This window comes from Caenorhabditis briggsae, assembly GCF_000004555.2.
Source record: "Caenorhabditis briggsae complete genome, chrV, whole genome shotgun sequence".
NCBI lineage: Eukaryota > Metazoa > Nematoda > Chromadorea > Rhabditida > Rhabditidae > Caenorhabditis > Caenorhabditis briggsae.
Genome location: NC_013488.2, coordinates 10,230,802 through 10,255,089, shown reverse-complemented (window position 1 = coordinate 10,255,089; position 24,288 = coordinate 10,230,802). Strand labels below are relative to the sequence as shown.

General features: G+C 38.4%; 11 protein-coding genes across 11 annotated transcripts; 3 read left to right on the top strand and 8 right to left on the bottom strand.

Moving 5' to 3' along the window:
- Nucleotides 1-167: 167 nt before the first annotated feature.
- On the bottom strand, nucleotides 168-849 carry CBG09706 (the record flags this gene model as incomplete). Its single annotated transcript, XM_002637141.1, has 3 exons — nucleotides 168-321; nucleotides 370-625; nucleotides 669-849. The coding sequence occupies 3 exons, from the start codon at nucleotides 847-849 to the stop codon at nucleotides 168-170; spliced, it is 591 nt and encodes a 196-aa protein (XP_002637187.1).
- A 696-nt stretch (nucleotides 850-1,545) lies between these two features.
- On the top strand, nucleotides 1,546-2,600 carry CBG09707 (the record flags this gene model as incomplete). The annotated part of the gene is made up of 3 exons (XM_002637142.1): nucleotides 1,546-1,714; nucleotides 1,762-1,914; nucleotides 1,963-2,600. The coding sequence occupies 3 exons, from the start codon at nucleotides 1,546-1,548 to the stop codon at nucleotides 2,598-2,600; spliced, it is 960 nt and encodes a 319-aa protein (XP_002637188.1).
- A 327-nt stretch (nucleotides 2,601-2,927) lies between these two features.
- Nucleotides 2,928-3,679, top strand: CBG27073 (the record flags this gene model as incomplete). The annotated part of the gene is made up of 2 exons (XM_045237588.1): nucleotides 2,928-3,062; nucleotides 3,566-3,679. The coding sequence occupies 2 exons, from the start codon at nucleotides 2,928-2,930 to the stop codon at nucleotides 3,677-3,679; spliced, it is 249 nt and encodes an 82-aa protein (XP_045098892.1).
- Nucleotides 3,680-3,753: 74 nt separating this feature from the next.
- Cbr-srh-184 lies at nucleotides 3,754-4,905 on the bottom strand (the record flags this gene model as incomplete). Its single annotated transcript, XM_045237587.1, has 3 exons — nucleotides 3,754-3,950; nucleotides 4,001-4,304; nucleotides 4,351-4,905. 3 exons carry the CDS (start codon nucleotides 4,903-4,905, stop codon nucleotides 3,754-3,756), a joined length of 1,056 nt encoding a protein of 351 aa, XP_045093973.1.
- A 245-nt stretch (nucleotides 4,906-5,150) lies between these two features.
- On the bottom strand, nucleotides 5,151-6,255 carry CBG27072 (the record flags this gene model as incomplete). Its single annotated transcript, XM_045237586.1, has 3 exons — nucleotides 5,151-5,356; nucleotides 5,401-5,892; nucleotides 5,937-6,255. The coding sequence occupies 3 exons, from the start codon at nucleotides 6,253-6,255 to the stop codon at nucleotides 5,151-5,153; spliced, it is 1,017 nt and encodes a 338-aa protein (XP_045098891.1).
- A 194-nt stretch (nucleotides 6,256-6,449) lies between these two features.
- Nucleotides 6,450-7,543, bottom strand: CBG09710 (the record flags this gene model as incomplete). The annotated part of the gene is made up of 4 exons (XM_045237585.1): nucleotides 6,450-6,598; nucleotides 6,645-6,948; nucleotides 6,993-7,180; nucleotides 7,225-7,543. 4 exons carry the CDS (start codon nucleotides 7,541-7,543, stop codon nucleotides 6,450-6,452), a joined length of 960 nt encoding a protein of 319 aa, XP_045093972.1.
- A 2,343-nt stretch (nucleotides 7,544-9,886) lies between these two features.
- On the bottom strand, nucleotides 9,887-11,612 carry Cbr-secs-1 (the record flags this gene model as incomplete). Its single annotated transcript, XM_002637145.1, has 7 exons — nucleotides 9,887-10,154; nucleotides 10,200-10,373; nucleotides 10,420-11,056; nucleotides 11,104-11,222; nucleotides 11,273-11,340; nucleotides 11,386-11,478; nucleotides 11,523-11,612. 7 exons carry the CDS (start codon nucleotides 11,610-11,612, stop codon nucleotides 9,887-9,889), a joined length of 1,449 nt encoding a protein of 482 aa, XP_002637191.1.
- Nucleotides 11,613-12,149: 537 nt separating this feature from the next.
- CBG09713 lies at nucleotides 12,150-13,194 on the bottom strand (the record flags this gene model as incomplete). The annotated part of the gene is made up of 3 exons (XM_002637146.1): nucleotides 12,150-12,277; nucleotides 12,326-13,021; nucleotides 13,065-13,194. 3 exons carry the CDS (start codon nucleotides 13,192-13,194, stop codon nucleotides 12,150-12,152), a joined length of 954 nt encoding a protein of 317 aa, XP_002637192.1.
- Nucleotides 13,195-13,363: 169 nt separating this feature from the next.
- Cbr-tag-135 lies at nucleotides 13,364-15,076 on the bottom strand (the record flags this gene model as incomplete). Its single annotated transcript, XM_045237584.1, has 4 exons — nucleotides 13,364-14,146; nucleotides 14,193-14,754; nucleotides 14,851-14,968; nucleotides 15,013-15,076. The coding sequence occupies 4 exons, from the start codon at nucleotides 15,074-15,076 to the stop codon at nucleotides 13,364-13,366; spliced, it is 1,527 nt and encodes a 508-aa protein (XP_045093971.1).
- A 796-nt stretch (nucleotides 15,077-15,872) lies between these two features.
- Nucleotides 15,873-16,709, bottom strand: CBG09715 (the record flags this gene model as incomplete). The annotated part of the gene is made up of 4 exons (XM_045237583.1): nucleotides 15,873-16,048; nucleotides 16,094-16,278; nucleotides 16,320-16,444; nucleotides 16,494-16,709. 4 exons carry the CDS (start codon nucleotides 16,707-16,709, stop codon nucleotides 15,873-15,875), a joined length of 702 nt encoding a protein of 233 aa, XP_045093970.1.
- A 379-nt stretch (nucleotides 16,710-17,088) lies between these two features.
- Nucleotides 17,089-19,675, top strand: Cbr-lig-1 (the record flags this gene model as incomplete). Its single annotated transcript, XM_045237582.1, has 5 exons — nucleotides 17,089-17,141; nucleotides 17,188-17,395; nucleotides 17,449-17,879; nucleotides 17,928-19,287; nucleotides 19,334-19,675. 5 exons carry the CDS (start codon nucleotides 17,089-17,091, stop codon nucleotides 19,673-19,675), a joined length of 2,394 nt encoding a protein of 797 aa, XP_045093969.1.
- Between the last annotated feature and the right edge of the window lie 4,613 nt (nucleotides 19,676-24,288).

The following is a 24,288-nucleotide window of genomic DNA, read 5'->3' as shown; positions in this document are numbered from 1 at the left end:
AGCTGATCATATTCATCATATCATATTTTTGAGTCGAATTTTTAGGCTTCGAACTTTCACTTTCCATTTTAAAAAACCAATATGATAAATATCAATAAGAAACACTTGTTTAGTAAATGGGAAAACATTTATTCGATAATTTTTCTTTTGCACATTAATATGTACTCTTATGGAAGACCTCCGGTGTTGATTTTGTCGAAACCGACAAGGAAGTCATAAATTGGCTCAACAAATTCCTCCATTCCATCTGGATTGGCAGTCACACAGGCGACGGCGTCTAGTGGTACTGTGTTTCCGGTTGGCAAGTTGACCCCTTCATATCTAAAATTGAATATTTTCCATGAAAAAATTATATTGTTATCAACGCACCGATCCTTCCGTTTGTTGCACTTGAGAATAACACCGGACTTGCTACTGATGGAGATAAGAGCGTAATTTTTGATGTTTTCTGCCGTTGGGTTTGCATTTCTTGACTTAGCCACGAGGATTTGAACTTGAGGATTCGGGCAGACAACGATAGCCTTATCTTTTCCTTGACGAGTGTAGTAGGCTATCTTTGGGGCGGAGAACAATGGTGCGAAAGAGTTGGTGACATTGAACACTCCAAGGCGGGCACACTCCCGTTCTGAAATTGCAGTATTTTATAAACGTATTCCTTATTTTCTTACTTTCGTCGCTTTCGCTGCTGCTACTGCTGCTGCTGCCCCAGTCTTTGTCATTTACAAAATGTGGTCCTGCGTAGTAGCCATTTCCGTTGGAGTTGGCTGCATCGTAGTTGTCTCGGCCATAGTTTCCGCAGACAGCAAGGCCAAAGAGAGCCGCCGAAATGGTAAAAAGATTCAGAATCATTGTTCGGAATCGAAGGTATCGAGTTGGTCTCTGTCAGAGCTTTTATAACGAAGATGGGAAAATATTTTCAAAAAGATTCGATTCGTCATATTCTATGTTTATATTAAAAAAATAAAAAATCTAGGATTCAAATTATGTTATGAGAGTATGAAAAAAAAATTGAAGACGGTTGACGTCATCAAGAAATTTTCCAAATTAAATTCAGAAAAATTCACTTATCAACTGAAACGATCAATATAATCAGCATACAGTTAATAATCTTCAGTTTTACTATCAGATATTTCAGACCAGAAGTTTTACATTCATTACACTATTATCTCCAATTTTATAGCCTGCGTCAAAAAGAGAAAACAAAATCTTCAGTCGAATGCTAAATCCACAAGAAGCCAACCGTAATCATATAATCTGAAATTAACGGGAAGTTGAAAATTATCAACCATTTCTGATACTTTTTGGACCCCAATAGGATATATTATCCTTTCTCATATCCGTTTTGTGTTGTCTCTTGCATTGTAAATCAAAACTTTCATTGTTTCGTTTTGTTCCCAATGATTCAAAGACCCTGCATCCCATATCTTTGTTATGACTATCCTTTCAATAATATCGATGATGCTCAATTTCAATTTTTTCTATATTTTCTTTCATCTGCTCAATATAAAAGGCCCTCTGTGCCCCAAAAAGCATCATCCTCCAAAGATGTTATTTTTTCTAGCACTTTCCGTGGCCGTCTCAGCAGTTTCTGCCACCTACGGATCTGGCTCAACTTACAATCGCCCATCTTACTCTTCCAATCCGGTGTACTATCCTCCTGCCGTTTACGACTCTCACTACTGGGACTACAGCAGTCGCGAACGTCATCACAAAGGTGAGTGGTTAGGTTCCAATGGTGATTGTGATTCCATAATTTTTTAGAATGCCCAAAAATCACCACCTTCGCCGGACAGTTGCCAGGTATTCCAGCTGAAGCCTTCTACCCACCAGTCATCAGATATGTAAAGTACGGAAGGAATGTTCATGCTCTCATCAGTTGTGACAAAGATCCTAAGAACGTCAATTTCCTTTTCGGTAAAAAAACTGATTCAGAGGATTTTTCTTAAATTTCGAATCGTTTAGCTCGCCACAACAGCTCTCGTGACGTTCGCCAAACCAACTTGATTGCAATGGGAAGCACCGCAGGAGTTGTTGTGAAATGCGATCGTGACGAACGCCGATACGAAGGAATCGCTATTGATCTCTATGATGAAGACGATTATTCCAAAACAGTTGATGTCACCCAAGTCACATGCATGGGATTGGATAATTCTGCCATAGGACTTCTTTTAGAATTGGCAGTTAGAGAATTCTCTACCGAGATCTTCGCATTTATGAATTTCGTTGACTTTTTCAATACTGGCGTCCCTGCAGCCCCTGTTATCCCACCTGTTAGAAGAAAGAGAGATGTTTCGGACGTCTCCACATCAGCTCCAGCCGAGGAAACCGCCAACGACATCACCGCGGAAGCCACAGATGCCCCAACAACTGGTGCTGCTGCTAACAACGAAGTAACAGAAACACCATCAGCTCCTGCTGCTGTCACTGACAAAGATACTGAAAACTCAACAGCCGCATCTGATGATGTATCTGAAGCAGCCAAGTCTGATGTCACTGATGCTCCAGATACTACAGAAGCTCCAGCTCCAGGATCACCAGAGGCAGTCAAACAAGCTGCTGCTAAATTGGGTGCGATTCTCGGAAGAATCTTCCATAAATAAGTTCTTGAAGTCATCTTTTCTGAATAAAGATAATTAATTTGAAAATATTCTTTTAAATTTTTCCCTGTTCTGTGAATGATGTCAACATCAACTGACGGACACCACAGCCATCTTCTTCTTCTTTTCTTTTTTCTTCTAGGTAAACAGTCAAGCTGTTGAAGGGCAGTAGCATGTGAGACTTCCATTCGGGTGACCATCTTGCACATTTCGAAAAACGGTAAGAGGCCATTCATTTCCATTCTCTTTTCGTTTCATTTTTTCTCTACTTCTACATCAATACCCATTTTCTTCAACTCTCTATCCACATACAATCCGTCGTTTCAGAAAATGGGTTGTATCGGATCTCGTGTTTCCACAGGGAATGATCCTCCATCGAAGTTGAAAAAAGCTGAAATCGAGCTAGAGACATTTCCAGAAGAAATCGCTCACATCCGTCTGAGGGCCAAAAGTGTCCATTTTGCGGTGAGTTTCTACTACAAAAATCAGGGAGTTCTTGTACAAAGTTCATGAAAACCTATCAATTTTGCCAAAATTGACTAAATTTCTGAGAAAGAAGGAGTTGAGTAGTTTTGGAGGAGGTCCGTCTATTGAAAGGGCCCTTCTGATATAATACAGGTTTTGCGGTAATAGTAAAAGAGATTGAAATTTCCATAAGTTTCCTTTTTTCATTAAAATTGATTTTTTAAATTTCTCCATCGTAAAAGTGCAATTTCCTCACGAGCTTTCCCTTTTGAACTTTTACTTAGACAGCTTTGTTTTAATGTGTTTCTTGAATATTTGTCACGAGAAGTACCGATCTACTGTAAACTGTTTTATGTTTGGATAACATTTCAAATGCATCGAATTGCGAATTCTGTTTTAAAAACACCTGTCACTTTTTAATTTGCGTACTCGCCTAGAATTTGAACTTTTAAAGATGAAGTTTGGAGCTGCAGAAAACTGATCAAGACTAGGAAAGTTTTCAGAGCCATGCCATCCTCCATTTCGTTCCTTATCAATGGCAAGAAGAGCTAATTTACGACACGTATCAGTTGGATCAGGAGATTGCTACCAATAACAGCAACAACCAAAACCATTAACTCGCTCTCTTTTCCAATACTTGCATTTAATAAAAGGCTTATTTCACAAAAATGTTTATAATAATTCATTAAAATTACCAAACACTATGTTGAGTGACATGTGCTCCAACAACAGTTTTCCAGATCTGTTGTGAATTGTTTCCAGTATTTTTAGGACTGAGTCGGAACATTGAAAGTGTTGTGTTACGGTATGGTGTATGGACTATGAGCATTGTTATTGTAGACAAGATTCCATGAAACGCAATACCAGCAAGAGCAATATTAGTGGCTCCTATAAAAGATAGGGAATACATATTGAAAAAGAAACGGTATCGTTCCTACCTTGATTGTAGTAGTCAAACCAAATTGCTAAAACAATATATAAAACTGGAAACATTAGAACAACAATAGGAACAAATATCTGTATGCACAGCGCAAAGAAAAATTGTTTTTGGAGACGATTTGTGGTTTGTGATTTGGATACAGTATGTAATAGATAGTAAAAAATGGCTCCTACAAAATAAATCGTTTGTGGCATCACCAAAGAGAACATGAAAACGAGACATAGACATGGAATGATATTCACGACAGACAATACAAAATATCCAGGGCGAGTAAGGACATCGTCCGGTATGCACGGAATCGTCTGAAATTCAAGCATGCTGACCTAAATTCGCGGTTTAAAATCTTACTTTCTTCGTAACCGCTCTTCCAACCGCTTGATCTGGAATGTTCAAATATCCAGGAGCAATGAATAACACAGAAACAATATAATGAATCACAACATAGATTATGCGTTTCCAGCTTCTTTTTCCATTTGACCCATGTCCATGTGTCAACCTGTGGTAGCGGTCTTCAAAAAAAGTGAGAATAGTTACGGATATCACTGAAACAGAAAATTTTGAATCAGTCAACTGAGCTGCCTCACCTCCAACAAATGAAATTCCTAAATAAACTTGAACGTTTGTTGGAATGCCTAAAACCAATGAAAATCCTAGCGGATATCCCGAGCATACTGGCAAAGTGAGTACTGGAGTAGCAATGAAACTGAGATAAACATCAACAAATGCTCCAACAAAATGAAGTAGGAGCATACTGGATTTAACAGTTCTCATCTTTTTTGGAGTCTTTGCAACTATGATATATGCTCCAAATAAATGAACAGGAACTTCAATCGCAGTTAAAATATGTAGTGTGCCCGCATAGAACTCATCAGTTGCTAGAAAGCTTATACCCTCTGAGCACATGCCAAACAAGTGAGCACAGCCATCAAGTGGAGAAAATTAAAAATCAAACTGATAGAAGTTTTCAATTTCTAAAGATTTTTTCAGCTGCTCCTTTCTTTCAGCTGCTTTAGTCGATGGTCAAAAAATCGGGAGCAATACTTAATTAAATTTGCCCGGTCAGAACATTTATCAACAGATTATCAAAAATCTACTTTGAATGATTGTTATTTCAATGTCATAGATATTTTTATAAAATGATTTATTCTTTATGAAATAACTCTTTTTGCTATTTGAGCATTCTGACCAACAACAGTTATCATAATTTTAGATTCTGTTGGTTTTCTTTCCTTCATAGTTATCCAGTAGAATGTATCCAGTGTGGCTTCTCTATAAGGTCGATGTACAATGAGCATTGTCATTGTAGATATTACTCCATGAGCAGCAGCCATCACGACAGACATGTTCGTGACAGCTGAAACCGGAGAAGATTCAAGTGATGATTCATACTGAACTTACTCGGATTGAACTGATTACTACAGACAAGAAAAATTAAAATAAAAGTTGGAACAAAGAACACGGAAATAGGAATTACCACCTGTATTCCTAGAGTTATCATTAGTTGCTTCTGTAGCTTGTGAGAATTTCTGGATTTTGAAGAAGAACCCGAAAGTTGCCAAACGATTGACATCACATAAAATAAACCATGAATCACTAGAAATGAAGACATTGATCCAACACATATCGCACAAACTGTGGCATCAACTGCAAGAACGAAGAAGCCGGGACGATTCAAGAGATCTGGAGGAAAACAGGGTATCTTTCGAATTAGTGAAAGTTGTCCTTCTTTTTGATCAGGAATATTGAAAAAGCTGGGCAAGAAAAATAAAAAGGATAAGCAATAGAGAAATATCAAATGCAATTTTCGTTTACAATTACGATTGGAGTTCGCGCCGTTCGCTAGAACATAGTAACGACCTTCAAAGAGTAGAACGATTGAAACACTGACTGCTGGAAAACAACAAAATAAGTTTGTACTAATTTCTAATTTTTACCGCTAACAAGTGAGAATGCCAAATAAACTTGAATTGAAGTGGGAACCATTAACCATTTAGATACTCCCAATGGATATCCAGCACTAGAAGGAATTGATAAAACTGGAGATGTGAGAAAACTCAAATAAAAATCTACGAATGCACTCAAACAGTGGAGAGATAATAGACTATTTTTGATTGATGCCATCTTTTTTGGAGTTTTGAAGATCACGATGAACGCACCAAACAAATGAACAGGAATTTCAATTACTGTTAGAATATGAAGAGCTGTCAGATAGAATTCATCAGAATCAAAATATGAAGTTTCATATGAGCACATTCACATGCTTAGTTTAGTGGATTCGAAATGTAAGAGCGAGGGTAAAATCTGAGAAACACAACTGCAGCTGCTGAAAAAATCAGGGATCAGACATAATAATGTCTGAAAGTTAAGCATGAATAACAAAAATAACATTTTTTTTATTCAATGTTATGAGTTCTAATCATTTCTCCATCAGAAACTGTTCATCAGAATCAGGATGTATTGATGCGGGTGTTAAGATATCTTTTCATTCGGAACACTGCCAATGTTTCCACCCGATATGGTTTATGAACAAGAAGCATTGTTACTGTGGATAGTACACCATGCATTGAGATAGCAGCAAGGGCTATATTTGTAGCCGCTGAAAAATTTCAATCTCCGTTTCAGCTCAATTCGAGAGTTCTAACCTTGATTGTAAATATTCTGGGATATTGCCACAGCTAAATATATTACTGGAAGCGCAATCATAAAAGTTGGAATCAGAGTATGAAGTCCAAGAGAAACCATAAATTGTTTTTGAAGTTTATACGTTGCATTTGATTTTGAACTAGTTTGGGAAAGACGGTATGTAGTTGAAATGACAAAATACATAAGTTGAGCGAACAGAAAAACTGTATCCAAACAGATTGAGAGCACACATACAGTACCATCTACAGCCAGGACAAAAAACCCTGGACGATTTAAAACATCTTCTGGAATACATGCGACTTTCTGAAACTATCCAATGGTGATGTCATTTTTTGTGATATTGTTACCTGCAGTATTCCAAATTTTCCGTTCACCTGATCAGGCATAAACAAATAAGTTGGAAGCATGTAAAGGCAGGAAACTGTGTAAAGAGAAGCTAAATATATAATTCGTTTCCATCTGATTGTCTGGGAATTTCCGTTCTTGAGAATATAATTTCTCTCTTCAAAACACCCAAGGATTGATACACAAACAGCTAAATCCAATTAGTCATTTCCTCGCTTTCAAATCAAAACTTACCACTAACCATTGTACAACCTAGGTAAACTTGTAAAGGTGTGGGAATGCCAAGCCATACAGAAATACCTAACGGATATCCAGCGCTAACTGGTAGGGTGAATACAGGAATACATAAAAAGCTTAAATAAATGTCAAGAAAGGAACTTAAAACATGGAGAATCAGCATACTGGTTTTAACAGAAGACATTTTAGCCGGCGTTTTCGCTATAACGATATACGCTCCAAGGGTGTGAAGAGGAATTTTAAACACTGACAGACAATGAAGTGTGATTTTATAAAATTCATCTGAAGCTAGAAATGACGTTGTATTGGAGCACATATGAGGATAGGTTTGAAATATAGAATGCAATATAAAGCGAGTTATTACGTATGTTTTCACCTGGATCCGATGTATAAGACACCATGAAAATCTAATAAATTCTCTTAATTTTTTCCCTTTTTCCCTTCCGCGTTCTTGAAAAATGAACACAAAAACACTGAGAATTTAATTACTGTACTCCTTTTTGCTCAGACAAAAGATCGAACAAAAAAATTCTGAAAAGTTGCCATCTAAAACTGGCCTAAGTTTTTTAAAAGGTTTTTTTGGTCTAGATTTCTGACTGCACGGGAACTTAAGTCCTTGTCCATAGTCGCAAATATTTTCAAGCGCGTTTTTCAGGGATTTCAGACTTTTTTTTGAATTTTTCCGTAATAATAAAAAATTCGAAATACAGAATATCTAAACATTTAAAAACTTTTGATCGGAACCCTTTGAAAACGACGAAAAGAGCATCGTTTGAATAAATACAAATTCATTTGAAAGTCAAATGATACCTCATAGAGGTTACACAAAGGAATGTGAATACTTTCACAGTTTCGAAGATAAGTTAAAATATGATGAGATCAATGTCAATTGAAGAATTCGATCAGGAACTCGAGAAAGCATTCCATAGAATTGTCATCCACAAGTTTCTCTTCTTCTCCCAATGCCTTCTTTGTCTCTTGAACTTTTTCTTCAACCGTTTCTTCTGGAAGGATTGTTGGTCCAGTGAAGTAGGAGGAGATTACTGCGGCGTGCATTATAATGGAGTTCTGGGAAAGAATATGTAATTGACTGGGTCTTGAATCCGTACAACTAACCATATTTAGTAGACAAGAATTCAAGAAAAATAACAGAAAAGTTCAATGGAGATAAGAACAAAAGTCTGAGTTTCTATTCCTAGAGTACCCTCTTTTATGCTTTTTCCTTTATCAGCTGTGCTGACTTCGCATCAAGCGAGAGAGTTTTGCACCGAAACGACACGACGCAACCATTTTTGATTTATTCGCCCCTCCTTTCTTCGGGTCTTATCACGGAAGTGTGCATGCGCTTAACCCTTCTAATCAATTGGACGCCATCGTCACGAGAACATGAATCTCCGGCTTTTGGCGACCGATAACTTTGAAAAATACATGTGGGAATCAAACATTCAAGGATTACGGTAGTTCTTCTTCGTGATTGTTCGCAAAAGTTGTTTACCACATTTGGGGTACATCGTGATTTATAGTTTTATCAGTACTTGTTACTGGTCTTCAGTCTTGAATAGACCGAATTTCATGAATCTATAAAATAAAAGGTTTTTGATGTGCAGGCTGTGTGCAAAAAAGACACCTGACGCCCAAAATAATAAACGCATTCAATGGATTTAGTTGAATTAACAATAAGATGAACAATGTTCAAAAAATTTAAATTTAAAATTCGGAAAAGTTTTTCAAATTATCAAATTTCAAAGTGACTGAAACTCTGGAATTTAGACCGTAAACAGAAAATTCGGTTAAAGGAATTCTGAAAAATTGTAGAAACTGGGAAGATCGGTAAGGAGAGAAGTCGTTTATTGTCTAATTCCGCGGAACGGATTTGTACAAATGAGAAGTTGAAACTCGATGAAGTTGAAACTTTTTCAATTTTACCCATTTGGTAAATATCCGATAAATCGAGCAGTTAATGATCACTTTCATAGATGTCCAAGTTTGCCCTAATTTCCCTGGAGTCGTTATTTTCATTATACTGTTGAAAAAATTGGAGGTGTGGAAGAGAAACACTAGAAGGTCCCACAACGACAAATACCGTAACCTTTTTTTAAATTTTCCGACAAAAACAGTGAAACCGAGGAAAGAAATACGGTAAACGAAAGATATTCCAGGTTACTGTAGTTGTCGTTGTGGGACATTCGAACACGGCCACCAGCGTTCCATTTCCACAGCTCCAATTTTTTTGTACTAGAATAATTGTTCAGTGAACATTTTCATTTTTTACTGTCATCATAAATCATATATTTTTGTCCGACATTTAGTTATTCTGACCCTTCGACCATTTTGTTATGCCATTTAACTGATAATCTTATCACCATAATTACATCACTTTCCACGGAAAAGAAGGCTTCTCGCAGAATCGTACTCTGTACCTGCAGAGATGCAAAGAACTAAAACGTTCAAAAGCATTGACAGCGTCACAATCTGCACACATGACACTCAACCTCTTATCAGTTTTTTTTCACCGATGTTTGCGACCTTCGCGAAGAGTTATAGATAACTTATAGTTCTTAAAATTGGGGCTTCATGTGTGAATTTATTTGGGGAAGCAATTTGGGACACCGGTAGGAAAATTAAAAGTTGCAATAAAATAAAATACAACAAGGACTTGTTAATCGTTCTCCATATCGAATGATTCATTCATAGGAACTCTTCTTCCTGAGGAACCACCACGCCTATCGTCTTCCTTTGCTAATTGTCGAATAAATTTAGCGTAGCTTGAAGTGAGTCGAGTGAACAGTTCTTCCAATTCATGGTCTGCCATTCCAATAGAACAGGCAATATTCAAATATCCTCCGTGTTGTTCTGCAGTATGAGATCCAAAGTTTACAAACTCGCATCCTTCGATTGTTGTTTTGGATTGACTTGATTGCACAACTCTGAAATGTTATTTTATTGATCTTCAGTATTTCGTTATCCTTCACCTTGCTCCTGTGATTCCTCTAGAGAAAAGAACAGAGCCGAATAAAGTCTGTTTCGTGGGTGGAATCGTCGAGAGAGTCATTGCCAAACTGATTTCGTTTTCCGGAACATCATATACGCATTCTCCAACATTCTCAGCAAAGGAAGTCAGTTTTCTGCGCATTTTCAGGAACATCCTAAAAATTAAATATTTGACGATTCAGAAGATTTTACTATAATTACTGTTTCTGTTTCTGGAATGGCTCTAGAAACGCCGATTGTCCTTGATAGAGAAAAGTAAGAACCAGATCTCGAGATGGAACAGAAGAAGCTCTTCCTGGATATGCTTGTGCAATCGATTGGATATGGCTTTGTTTGAATCCAGCAATCAGTGCTCCGCCAACAGGAACCTGGAAGTTTTTATCCAGTGATTGAACCACTGCATCCACTCGTCCACATTCGTGTGCTGCAGCAATCTTTCGAATTGTCTCTTCACTTTGTAATCCATAGGCATTATTTACTAAATGAGGGACGTCGTGGGCGGCACAAATTGCTGATATCGCTTCAATGTTATCTGGGGATCGAGGGGCGAAACATGATGTCGTTGTCATCACACATAGCAGCTCTTCTCCTCTTTGTTCCACAATTCGATTCACTGTTTCTACGTCAGTGACTAGTGCATCATGATCTCTTGTTGGTTCTACAATAATTGCTTCGAAGCCAGCGTGATAGATACTTTTTAACGATGACTTCTGATCAATACGGAGCCAAATCACGTATTTTGCTTTCGGCCTTCGTCGCCTCCATGAAGTCATACAAAGAGATAGAGACATTCCAGTACATAATGGGACTACTATACACGATTTAACTGTTTGTAGACCTGAAAGAATGTGAAATACAATGCAATTTCGTAGTTTTCCACAGTATCTAGAAGATGAAGTGCATGCTTGGCAAACTCATTGGAAAGGCAGGCCAGCATAGATGATCCCAGGGCTTTCGGTTGGATTTCCAACAAGTTTCCACTTCGCCCAATTCCATGCGTCAGGCTGAGTATGATACAATATGTCAGTAGGAAAATAATCTCACTAAATCTCACTTTGAATGTAAGCGTTGAACCAATGGCGTCAAAACTCTTCCTTCACGTTCTCCAGCTCCAACCGGAATCTGAATAGAATATAAAAATAGGATTAGACCCACATCGCGCTTTACCATATCAACACGATTGTTGGTGTCGTGAGATGACAACCATGACAGGAATAGATCTAGGGTGTGTTCTGTCCAACCTTCTTCTGGGATTTGCTTCTGAAGATGAAGAATTCACGAGTCTCCGGTTTGTACGAATTTACCTTTTCCCATAGAGAATTGAGCAATTTGTTGCTGGATTTGCTCACTAATCTCGAATATTCTCCTTCTTTCTTTCCGAAACTGGATTTCATATCTTCACTTCTAGATGTTCTACCGCTGACACAGTCATCCACTCTGAAATGTTTTACTTGTCTATTGAGAATAATTCAATCTCCTTCATAGATAATTAGTCTCCTCACCGTGACTGACAATCAACGCAAAGCGGTAGACAAGCGCATTCTGTGTGTCCGGGGAGACTCATCAGAAGTTTTTCGAATGACATTGAAAGAAAATTTTAGCGAGCGCAAATTTTTTTACTAGAGGAGGTGGGAGAAGAACTGAACATTTAGCCACTTCCGATTGCTCGCCGTTTTTTCTTGCTTCGCAGTTTCGAACAAAAAAGTAAGCAAAAGTGCACTTACATGACGTCTCGATACTTACGTTTGACGAGAAGTACAGAAAATAGGTGTTGGTGCTCACAAGTATAAGCAATGCCGATTTACACAATGTCATGTGTGACAACGTCCATTTTTAGAATTCATTACGAAAATTGTTAGATGGGTGGGGGAGGGAGAGAGAGAAAACATCGCAATGAAATAAAATAAGGTAAATATAAACAAAAGCCGAATTTATCGCTCGAGGGGAGCCAATCCAAGTTTTGCACGGAGAGCATTCGCCTCTGCAATCTCGCGGTCTTCATCATTGTCAGCACCACGACGAGAAGACGACTCCTTCTTCCGATCTCGTCGCTCATCATCTGAAAATAGAAATCAAGTGGTTTTAATAATACTGAAATCTATTCAACCTTTTCTGTCTCTGCGATCTCTCTCACGACTTCTGTCACGATCCTTTCTTCGTTCATCCCGATCTTTCAAACAGCTGCTTGGGCCTGGCTCATCGTCTCCTCTTTCTCGACGTTCTCTCATTTTCTCTCGTTCCCGTACTTCTCGTCTGTCACCAACTTCTCTTTCACGATCACGACTACGACTACGTCTTCTTGAAGTCAATCGTGGTTTCTCCTTCTTCGTTTCCTCTTCTTCCTCCTCATCAGATTCAGACATCGCAACAAGATCCCCATCAAGAAGTGATTTGTACGGTGGTAACATGTCTACTTCTTCGAGAGCCCATCGCCGTTGGAGGCGTGGCAGCTGGATATCACAGTATCTATCCTCCCGGAGCAGGTTATCGATGAAATCATCCATGTAGATTGCCTCGAATCGACCCATTTTGTTCATGAATCGAAGCTTGCGAAAATCATTGTACAATGGTTCTAGATATTTATAGATTTCTGTGGAATCGAATGTCAGTCGAAGGTACATTGCACCCAACGCTCTGATGTATTTGAATTCTTCTTGTTGAATGAATTCCAGTACAATGTCTTTGTCCGGTTGAATTTGTAGCATTTTGAGAGCAAGACAGAGAAATGGCGTGGGTTTGATGTTTCCAGCGTAGATTCCTCCGATATAACGAAGATCCATTCCTTTGTCAACGACGAGTTCAGCTGGAAAAGCACAGTGTGTTTAATTTAAGCGGGTTTTTGTTACCTGTAAGTGCAAAGCAATGTTCTTTCCAATACATACTGTCATAAATACGCTGTCTGATGATTTTCTCCACCAAAAACTGAGGATTTGTTCCTTTAACAGTTTTAGCAGTTTTCTCCGTGCGATTCGCCATCTGAAAATTATGACGTGCAAAAACAAATTCTTGAGGATTATTGGAGAAACATGATCCGGAATCAACGGTTATTAAGAAGGAAAACAGATTAATTTTTGTTGGAAAAATAATTTATGATAATTGAATTTGAAAAAGACAACAATGAGAGCGAGAGCAGTATTTGATATCTTCAGTAAGCCTTCTTCTTGACGATTTCCGGTCTCCATACAATTGGATGAGATTCTTCGGTCTGAAATAGTTCTTGACATATTAATAATATTATTATTTCTCTCACCGCTGAGTCATCCGGTTTGTACATTTTGATAGTCTTGTCAGCTTCGGCAGTGATAAACCTGAGACCCGTCTTGTCGAAGCATGAAGCATAAATTCCAGCTTCAGACTCGATAGATCCTGGTTGAGGTTTCGTTTGCATCTTTTGGAAGCAGAATCCAGATCTCCAATCCCAGAAACAAAGAGATCCGTTATCAGCTCCTGATACAACAACTCCGTCGTCGTTGGTAGATAAAGTGTTGATGATGGAGTTGTGACCAGATAGATTCTGCATGAATTCTCCCTTTGGCAGCTTCCATTGCTTAATATTGTCGGGAGACGCAGATGCAAACATGTTCAGCCTTGGATGGATCGTTAAAGCTCTGACCGACTTCTTATGATGAGTGAGTGTGCACATCGATCGACCAGCAGCTAAATCCCAAAGACGTACAGTCGCATCATGTGAGGCTGTGATGACTTGCGGATCAACTGATTGGCAGACGACGTCAGCGACAGTGTTTGTATGACCAGCAAAACAGTGAACTTGAGCTTTAGTTCTCATGTCCCAAACTCTAGCCGTTGAATCACGAGCACATGTGACAAGAATATCAAGAGATGGATGAACAGAAAGAGCTTGGATTGCACTTAAGTGTCCATGATAATGACGAATAACTTTGTTGTACTCAAGATCCCAACACTTCACCTGAAAAAAGAATTTGCAATAATTAGCGAGAAAAAAAATACGAAACCTGCTTGTCTTCTCCTCCACTAAACAAGAAAGGATGCCTTGGCGAAACCTTTACAGCTCTCACTGAACTGATATGACCGGTTAGGGACAACTTGAGACCACCCGAGGCTAGATCCCAGATTTTGATAATTCGATCAGCACCGCCTGTAGCGAACCATTGATTTTGAGGCTCAACATCCACAGCTCGAACCCATCCAGTATGACCAGAGATGACGCGATACAACTCCCATGGTGCGTGCCATTTCGGCTTCATCATCATTGGCGCTTTTGATGGAAGGAGAGACCGAGTTGTTTTGTCTTCTCCATTTTGATTACTGCCCAGAGGTACCAAAGGCAACAGTTTTCCTTTCTGGGATGATGCTTGTTGATTCACCAATTTTCCAGTTCCATCCGTAATAGCCAATGGAGTTCCAGCTGCAGCAATTACTGATCCAGCACCAACAGAAGGTTGGGAAGTAGGTAGAGCCAGCATCTCGTTTTCTCTTCGTTTTTTCGCTTCTTCGACTTTTTTGATAACACTTCCATATTCATGCGTTCTTTTTATAGATCGTATGAGATTGTCACTAAAAAATCTTGAGTTGCATTCAGCGAAAATTTGATTTTTAGAAAATTAAACTTCGATAGTGAGAGAAAAATTTAACGGTCAAATCAAAACTCACTTTTCTTCTGGCATTGGAGGTGGTTGTGTATAATCATGATAAAAAAGGTCTTGTGCTCGTTTTAGCGACCTGAACACTTGGTTGAGTAGAGCTTTTTTGTCCGCTTCTGGTCTGTCTTCTAGAAAAAAGATATAAAATCATATATTCTATTTAACCACATACCGATTTCTTCATCTGCTGGAGCAGCTGGTATTTGTTCGTAAGGATCTGATACAGTAGCTGCCATCTTTCTGGAATAATCAAAGGTTTAACCTATTTAAAGCATTTCAGAAGCGAGATAATACGCTAAAAGCAATATGCGTACAAAATTTATAGAGAAAATTTCAGAAATTCAGAGGGTTTTGAAGAAAACGTTCATTTTCAAAAAACCTCTTTGAAAACATATTCGAATGAAAGTGGGCGGGGCGAGAAAATGCAAGGCGCCGCATGCCTTTTCGCATGTATGCCGCATGACGCTTTACATTCACTGAATATTGCCAGCAGTTTTAATTTTGAAAAATAAGACAGAGTAATCACTGCCGGCAGTACTGCACAGCTTTGAGTGTTCTGCATGTATGCCACTGAGGATGTTAGTTAAATACTAAAGCTTTTTTCAAAACGAGCCTTAGACATTTCAGAAGAAAAACACTGAAACAGCAACTAAAAACCGTGATGCAGTCAGTTTAATTTTACTGGTTCTGTTGGTTTTTCTACTTCATAGAGTGATTCAAGAAGCAGATGAACATTCATGGTGAAGTATTATGAAGGATATACAATGGAATCGGTGCAAAAGATGCTTGAACGCTGAACTCTTTTATTCAATCATGAAAAATGAGATTCAATTTTAGTACAAAGTAATATTTTGGCAATAATATTTCACAGAAAGTGAGAGTTCCGAGCAATATAAACAGTGGGAGAATCTTGAAACATTAAATTTTAGGAGTTGGATTCTGGTGATGATCTCGGTGATTATTGAAGAGTGACACACTTCTGCGAATGGTTTTCTGAAAATCAACGACACTGTATAAGAGATATTTTAATTTTTAAACTTTGATGGTGCCGACGACTTTGCGAGTTAGACTTCGTGAACGTCGTCTTTTTCTGATTTCAAGATGCCCTTCTGTAAGCGTGACATCATCTGCGAGTGAATCGTTTGATATGACAGTGTTTTCTTCAACTTCTCCCAGTGCTTTGACGGCTTCCAGTGATGACAGATATTCTTTAACCAATAGATAAAAAAGCTTCCAAGGAAAACATATCTTACTTTTGTGTTCTTTCAAAGCCTGAGAACGCATTTCTTCGATAATTTCTGTCTCCCGCATTCTTTTCAATTCTTGTTTTTTCTTCTCATCGTTTTGTCGAATGAAGTTAGTCCGATATTCAAGAAGCTTCTCTGCTTCTTCTTGATCTACCAACAGTGTTTTGATACGTTGCTGAGCTACAACTTTTCTGAAAGTATAATGTTTTCAGAATACATTCACGACTCTTACGCAGCAAACAGACGCTCATTTTGGCTGTGGTTGACGATTTTGTACATGTTCTTCGTGATATTATTGATTGCGTTGGATACATCGATGAGCCGTTTCGTCAGCTGAGCACTTTCGGTTAAATTGATCTTTTGAAAAAATACTGCTTAGCTTGTTTCACATTTCATGCAATAATACCTCTTTGAAACTTTCAGCAAGCACAATATCATCTGTCAGTTTTTCAAGGTCAGACATAATTTCATCAGCTTTCAGAATCCATTCTTCAGCTGATGTCAATCGTGGTTGCTGATATTTCCATTCAACCCCTTTGGTACATCTGACCAGAAGAAAAACTTTCTCAAGTATTTGGGATTCCTTCTGAAGCAGAGAATTGACTTGTTCTTTTGGGAGCATTCTGTAATTATTATATTCAAACCTATGTCCGATAAATAACACATTCAGAACTGTTTAACATCAGCTTCTGGCCTCGAAATGTGGGAAAGACAGAGTCTCACGCTGCGTCTATTCGTCTTACACGCTCTCTCACATGTTGCGTAAGCGCGCTCCATACAAAGTGCGCGAAATTCGAAAAAACGCGAATTTTCGACGTCTTCTCGCTCAGTCGCATTATCGACCAAGAACTCATGAATCCATCTCTGTATTCATAGAAGCCGTTATCAAAAACGATAAAAAACATTTTCAGGATTTTCGAATATGTTCTCAACTTGTCTTTCAACCGTAAATATAACTTTCACCATATTTTCGTTTTTCAAATAAATTTCGCAATTTCCAGATGTTCTTCTCAAAAGCAGGAAAAGCGGCTGTGGAATGGGCGAAAGGAACAAAGTATGTTCATCGAGTTATTTCCAAGTAGTAATAAGTTTTTTTACAGAGTTCCCTATAAAGACTTCGCGCAAACCCTGGAAAAAATTGAGGATTTGTCGGGAAAGAAGAAGATTGATGAACTCGCCCAGTTTTTTACTAAAGTTCTCGATTTTTCACCAGAAGATCTGACAGCATGTGTTTACATGTCAGTTAATCAACTTGGACCATCCTATGAGGGTTTGGAGCTGGGTGTTGCCGAAAACTCACTGATCAAGGTAACACGTCTATTTTTGACTATTCTAAATATTTAACAAAACCAAATTTACAGGCTGTTGCTAAAGCAACCGGTAGAACTGAGAGCAAGATCAAAGAGGATCTGCGGATCAAAGGAGATTTGGGAACAGTTGCACAGCAATCGCGTTCCAATCAAAAGATGCTTGCCGTTCCAAAAGCATTGACTGTTCCGACTGTTTTCAATAAGCTTACAGAAATTGCCAAACTTAGTGGAGTTTCAGCCATGAACAAAAAAGTAGATGCTATCAGTGCGTTACTAATCGCTTGTCAAGGAATCGAAGCACGATTCCTAGTTAGAATGCTCGCAGGAAAAATGAGGATAGGGCTCGGCGAGCAAAGTGTTCTATCCGCTCTCGGACATGCATTCACATTTGCCAAGCAAGCAGAAAGTGAGAAGAAAATGACTGGAGAAAAATTAGACGCATTGAAGGACACGAATGTGAAGCGAGTGAAAACTGCTTATTGGTAATTTCAAACGATTTGACTTCTCCGTTACAGTTTAATGTTTTACAGTGAGTGCCCCAATTACAACCGTATAATCGAAGTGGCTCTGTCAGAAGGCATAGAAGTTCTCGAGGAGAAGTGTAAGCTGACTCCGGGAATTCCACTGAAACCAATGTTAGCCCATCCAACAAAGGGAATCGATGAGATCATGCGTAGATTCCGAAACCAAACGATGACTTGTGAATGGAAGTATGATGGTGAACGTGGTCAAATACACAAGAGAGAAGATGGACAGATCTTCATCTACAGTCGTAATCAAGAGAACAATACTTCCAAATACCCAGATATCATTGAGAAGATTTCAACTTGCATCGGCGAAGGAGTTGAATCGTTCATCGTAGACGCAGAAGTTGTCGCAATCGATGAGTCTGGAGCGATTCTCCCATTCCAAGTACTGACCACCCGGAAGCGAAAGAATGCAACGGATGACAATGGTGTCAAAGTCGGTGTTTTCCTTTTCGATCTTCTATTCTTCAATGGAGAGTCCCTCGTCCGGCAACCACTTCGAAAACGACGAGAATTGCTACGTAAAAATTTCAAAAAGATTGAAGGCAGTTTCTATTTTGCAACTTCTGTCGACACCATGGACACTGACGAAATCAACTCATTCTTCGACGAGGCGATTCAAAACAAATGTGAGGGTCTTATGATCAAAACACTTGATACTGAAGCAACTTATGAGATTTCTCGTCGCTCGAAAAGTTGGCTGAAAATGAAGAAAGACTACGTCGATGGTGTCGGAGATACTTTGGATCTTGTTGTGATGGGTGCATACGTTGGAAACGGAAAAAGAACTGGAGTATATGGAGGATATCTTCTTGGATGCTATAATCCAACTACAGAAGAATATGAAAGTGTCTGCAAGATTGGAACAGGATTCACCGATGAGGATCTTTCGGAGCAATTCAAAATTCTTCAAGAAAAGAAAATCGATCGTGCCCCAGTGTATTATCAATTCGACCCAACTCTGAAACCGGACGATATTTTTGCTCCTCATCTTGTTTTCGAAGTTAAATGTGCTGACATTACTATATCGCCTCGCCACAAAGCTGCTGGAGGTTTGACTGAAGATGGCAAAGGAATTTCTTTAAGATTCCCTCGGTTCCTTCGTATTCGTGATGATAAGAATCCTGATGACGCAACATCTTCTGAACAAGTTCTTGAAATGTACCGTAATCAAGAGATATTCTCAAATCAGAAAATTGAGCAAGATGATGAGAAAGATGACGATGATATGGACGGAGAAGATGAGGAGGAAGAAAAAGCTGACTTGAATAATACGAACGCTTCGGAAGGAAGTTCCAAAGAAAATCCAAAAGTAGTCGACGAAAAGAAGGATGTTGTAAAGACGGAGAAAAGTAAAGAGAAGGTAAGATATCTTCAAAAAAACTGTTCGTTTGATTCCCTTGTTTCAGAAGTCTCCTGTCAAATCTTCGCCAGTGAAGCAGTCGCAAGCGAAAAAATCTCCGATAAAGACATCTTCAGTTAAGACATCTCCCGCGAAAAAAGAAATAGAGAAGAAGAAGAAGGGACCAGTTGCCAGCATTTTCAGCTCATCGAAGAAAGTAACCAAGGAAGAAGTCGTTGAAGTCGAAAAAGTCTCCATCAAGAAGTCTAAGGAATCGCCATCACCCAAGAAGAAGAAGAGAGATGAGTTCTCATCAAACGATTCAGACAGTGACGAGGATGCGTTTGCCAAGAAGAAACAACCAACGAAGAAGAGGTCCCGTGTGGTAATCGACTCGGACTCTGAATAATAACCTGACAATGACTTGTCACACTTTTACCTCAGAATATGATATTTCCTACTTTTTGTACTATGTTTTTCTTTTCACAAGTAAATGACTAACATTGACCCGTTTCTTCTTTTGTCTGGGCACACCCCATTTTCTACAAGTCATCCATGTGTGCATGTCTTGTACTTTCAACTGATTTATTCAGAACTTTGAAGTTTGAGTATTCTATTTGTGGCATTGTTTTTGGGAAGAGTGTCCATTTTCATTTTGTTTCACCAGCGGATTCTGGATAAAATGTCTATGATAGCGTTGAAAAATGAGTTTATCGTTGCTTTTTTGAATTCAATGCTCGCTCTTTTCGTATGTTGTCCTTGACTTCCTAAGAGAGCATCCGCTTCTCGAATTCAATTTGAAGTCCAATGCGACAGGGATGGAGAGGAGGAAAGCACAGTTTTTCGAGACATAAAAATGTCTTCATTATTAAAACTTTTTGGGCTTCCATAATGCTCAAACGTTTTCATTAAGCACTCAAATTGACGCTGGAAGATCTCGGAAATAGAAGGCCACCCAAACAGTCAACTTTGAGCTCAATTATCACGATTCCTATAAAAGATATCAAAAACGCGTCAACTGGTAAATTGTTTATCATAATATCACTAATATTTTATCAGTTGACAAATGTTTGATACTTTCACAGAAATCAAGATAATTGAGGTCAAAGTTGACGGTTTGGAAGGGCTTATATTAAAGCAAATACGGGATTACAGTGTGCATCTTTCAGCAAATCCTAACTGATGATACATAGTAATTGGAAGTTTAATTGTACTCGAAATTTTCTCGTTTGTCGAAAAAAAACAGCTTAGTAAGCTGTTTTGGATATGTTGTCTTCTGACGGCGTGAGAGTAACAAGTATACCCATTCTTCTCTTCTTTTTTCACTTATTCACTCGACTTCTTCTTTCTTTTCTTGTACAGGAGACGACGTAGAACACGAACGAATATAATTAGACACGTAATTAGGCGAGTAATTGTTTTTTTTTTCGGTTTGAGCCCTCCCATGCCTCCCGTTTTTTTCTCTTCTCTATGTCTGCTTGAAGCCACAACTGGACCTCCTGCTCTCTCCTGAGCTGCTCTTCTGACGGCGTTGGGAAGGGGTTTCGAATCGTAGATTTTCTCGTTCTCTTACTCTTTTTTGTTTTTTTTTTTTCATTTTCTTTTTCCCTATACTTTTAGAAAAAAAACACACACAGACATACCAGAATTTGATGATTTATGGAAAAGTACACAAGTCGAAAAAAAACGGGAGGAAATCTCATAAATTCAAGGGGAGCGAGTTTTTCGCAAAGGAGAACATTTTGTTTCAAAACCATTTTCTGAATATGAATTCTTCTTCTTTGCTCAAATTTTTCGTTCCCTCAGAACGTCTTCTCACTTTTTGCAAGTAGAATGCTAGTGCCAAGAGATTCTAGAGTTCAACCAAAGTTGAGATTCTCGTCAGAGATCATTCGGGAATCCCTTACCACCAATAACATTTCCAAATAATTTCTGAGACACAATTCAATAGAAAAATATTGGATTACTGTAAAATTCTCTAGATTTCTTTTTTTATTAAAAATCCATTCGAATCTCGTGTTTGAATGTGTCCCTTCTTGGCTCCCAACACTTCGCCTCATAATCAAAACTTCAGAGATTACTCCCGTCATCATCTATTTAAATATGTCCTCTTTCCTTCTACCCATCATCACGTCATCAGGACATTTATGTAATCATGTTCCTTCTTCTTCCCCCTTTTAACTTCTTGCACACACATAGAAATCAAAAGTGGAGGAAAGGGGATTCACTAACAACATTCGATATGCCAAATTGATGAAGCATGAAGAGAAGAACGAATCGAAAAACTCACCCGACGCTCCGACACACAATTTGGTCCTGATTATGTCTTCTTTCGAAGAGAAGAAGGGCGACGAGCAATTCAAAATCAAACCAGCCACTTCCCGTTTTGTCTGACTTTTGCCTTCTTCGGGACCCTTTTCTTTTTCCTTCTTCGATTTTATTTTACTTCTATACATCATATTGGAAGATTTTCTTCTTCCTTTTCTGACTCTTTTGGGTATATGACAGTTTTATGGGGTAAACCTTGTCGTTGAATAAGTGCGCCGTTGTTATGAAGACCGATGACTTGGTTTCAAGGTGGTGGGGAAGGGAAGAGAAAAGTGGACTCAAGCACTTTTCTGATGGGCCCATTTAGTCTTCAACTCTATATTTATTAGTATGTCTTTTACATTTTCTTCCAATTTCTCTTAAAAGGAACCGAGTGGGAAGATGTAGGTCATTTGACAATCATTTTGCTGTTTTTTTAAAGTTTCCAGTGAATTCTAGCTCTTGGAGTTGATAATGGACGGTGATTGGATAAGACTGTAAATCCAACACTGTAGGTCCAACACCGTATTCCTCTGCCGTTCGTGACTATTGACGGATTTCGCGGGTTCAACCACTCTCGTGATATAATCTTGAACATACAACTTTTCGAGAAAAAAACGAATTCATCCGACGGCCTGTTTTGATTTATGACAAAAAGTTTTTTTTCGGGAAGAGTACATTCCAGAAAATTCCCAAACTCATTCAGAACCATTCTGGGTCACAAGGGAAGACAGGACATCTAGATCCTTCAAATTCTTCGAATTCGTTTTCTTTTCATCTCTCTTCAGAGTCCCAATGAACTTTGTAAACAAATCAAAACCGAAAAAAAGTCAACCGTCCAAAAAGGCTCTATCAAAGTGTCACAAGTCGTCTGTGCCATTTTTCCCTTCGACTTCTTACACCCCAAAACCACTCCATTTTTGTGTTGAGGGCTCTCTCTTTCCGTAGTTTACAGAACAATCTCTCTCGGGACTCCAAACTCCTCTTGTCCGGGATTTGTGCTGGCTGCTCCGCATATTTTGCCCTGAAACTCGGAACGATAGATGCCGAATTTTTTTTCGCTAGAAAGCTGTTTCTATTACTATGTATACTTTCTATTTATAATTCAGTTCTGAGTTCTAAGCTATGGCCATTTTAGGGAACCTATGTGTTCAGAAAGAGAACAGGACACCCAAAAATTCTGAAATTGGAGTAACATCATTTCGAAAGATTCGAATATGATAAGCCATCTCCCGAAGACCACTCCTTGCGTCATTTCAACGGTATCCCACGAATCTACTACCATTGCCTTATCATTCCCTTTGGGACTAGTGCTCTCATTCAATGCCCATTTATTAGCGGCTTCTTCTTCCCCTACTCCTTGTCTCGTTTTTCCGACGTTTTGTGGCCGGTTTCCTTTTTTGTTGTTTCCTTTTTCGTTCTAGTTTTATACCCTCCATCAATGACCCAAAAACAAGAACATCCAGCATCTATCAGGTGTTGTTTTTTCAAACCACACCCCTATTCTAGTGTCCCTAGTGTATACTTTTTCACTGCCGCGGAGCCACAAAAAAGACGCAGGAACGAACAATTTCCACAATTTCCTTGTTTTCGAGAAGTTCAGGAATGGAGGTCTGAAGTTGACAACAATCGTAGACGATTTTGTTTCTAGATATGTCGTAGTTTTTTTTGGTTTCGAAATACCGTAAAACCTGTATTAGAAGGGCTCTCGGAAATTTGCTTGAAACAATAGAAGTGCTGGCCCTTCTAATGCAGGTTTTACGGTATTTTATCATATTAAAGAAATCTAGACTTTTGAACATAAAAAAGTCCATAAGTTATTCCTACATTTTTAAACATGATTACATTGGCCGAATTATTGAATCATGTGGGAGTTTTGGCTATTTGATTAAAAATATTGTGTAGGCCTCTGTCAATCAAATCCACTCATTTTTTCATCTAGCTTTTAAAAAAGTTTGACATCATTCTGTTAGTTGGCACCTAAGGTTTCATCCCTTTGTATTTCTTTTTCTTTCAATCTCATTGCACCCGTTCCTAGCTGTTTTTAATCTCCATTTTCCTTTTTCCTCGATTTCCCCTTTTTTACATTCTCTAATTTACATTACATTCCGCTTGTGTACTTCCGTTCTATTCTTGCTCTTCTTTTGCCACCCCAAAGATTCTGATTTCATTTTTTCCCCTAGTTCAGAAACACTAAAATACACAACGTGCACATCGCCACTTCCATAAATTCTCCGTTTCCCTGCTTCACTCTAATTATCTCTCGTTATTTATTCGCTTCGCCTGTGGTTTTTTTTCCAAAATCTTTTGTTCTTTTTTTCTGAGAATTCGTTCTGCTGGAGTTGTTCGTTACCGGAGGTTTCTATAGGTCTTCAGTTTCTATGTGCTTTGTGTTTTTTAAGAATGTGTAAATACTCTGATGGCTTTCTATCAAGAAATTACTTCTTTGGGACATTCTACAGTACACTTAATTAATTGATAACTTCGATAAATATGCAATTCAATTTTATCCAACATGCGTTAGGTTTTACGAGTCATGACCAAAACATATCTTAAAAACTTTAATTATCTTTTTAGATCTTTAATGATATTTCAAACTTTGAGAATATTCAATACCTTAAAATTTAAAATAGACCCGCACACTATCAAGTTTGAGCTGATTTCTCTTGGCTCCTATGCAAAATATCAAAAAAGTGTCAAAGTTTGTGATAATTT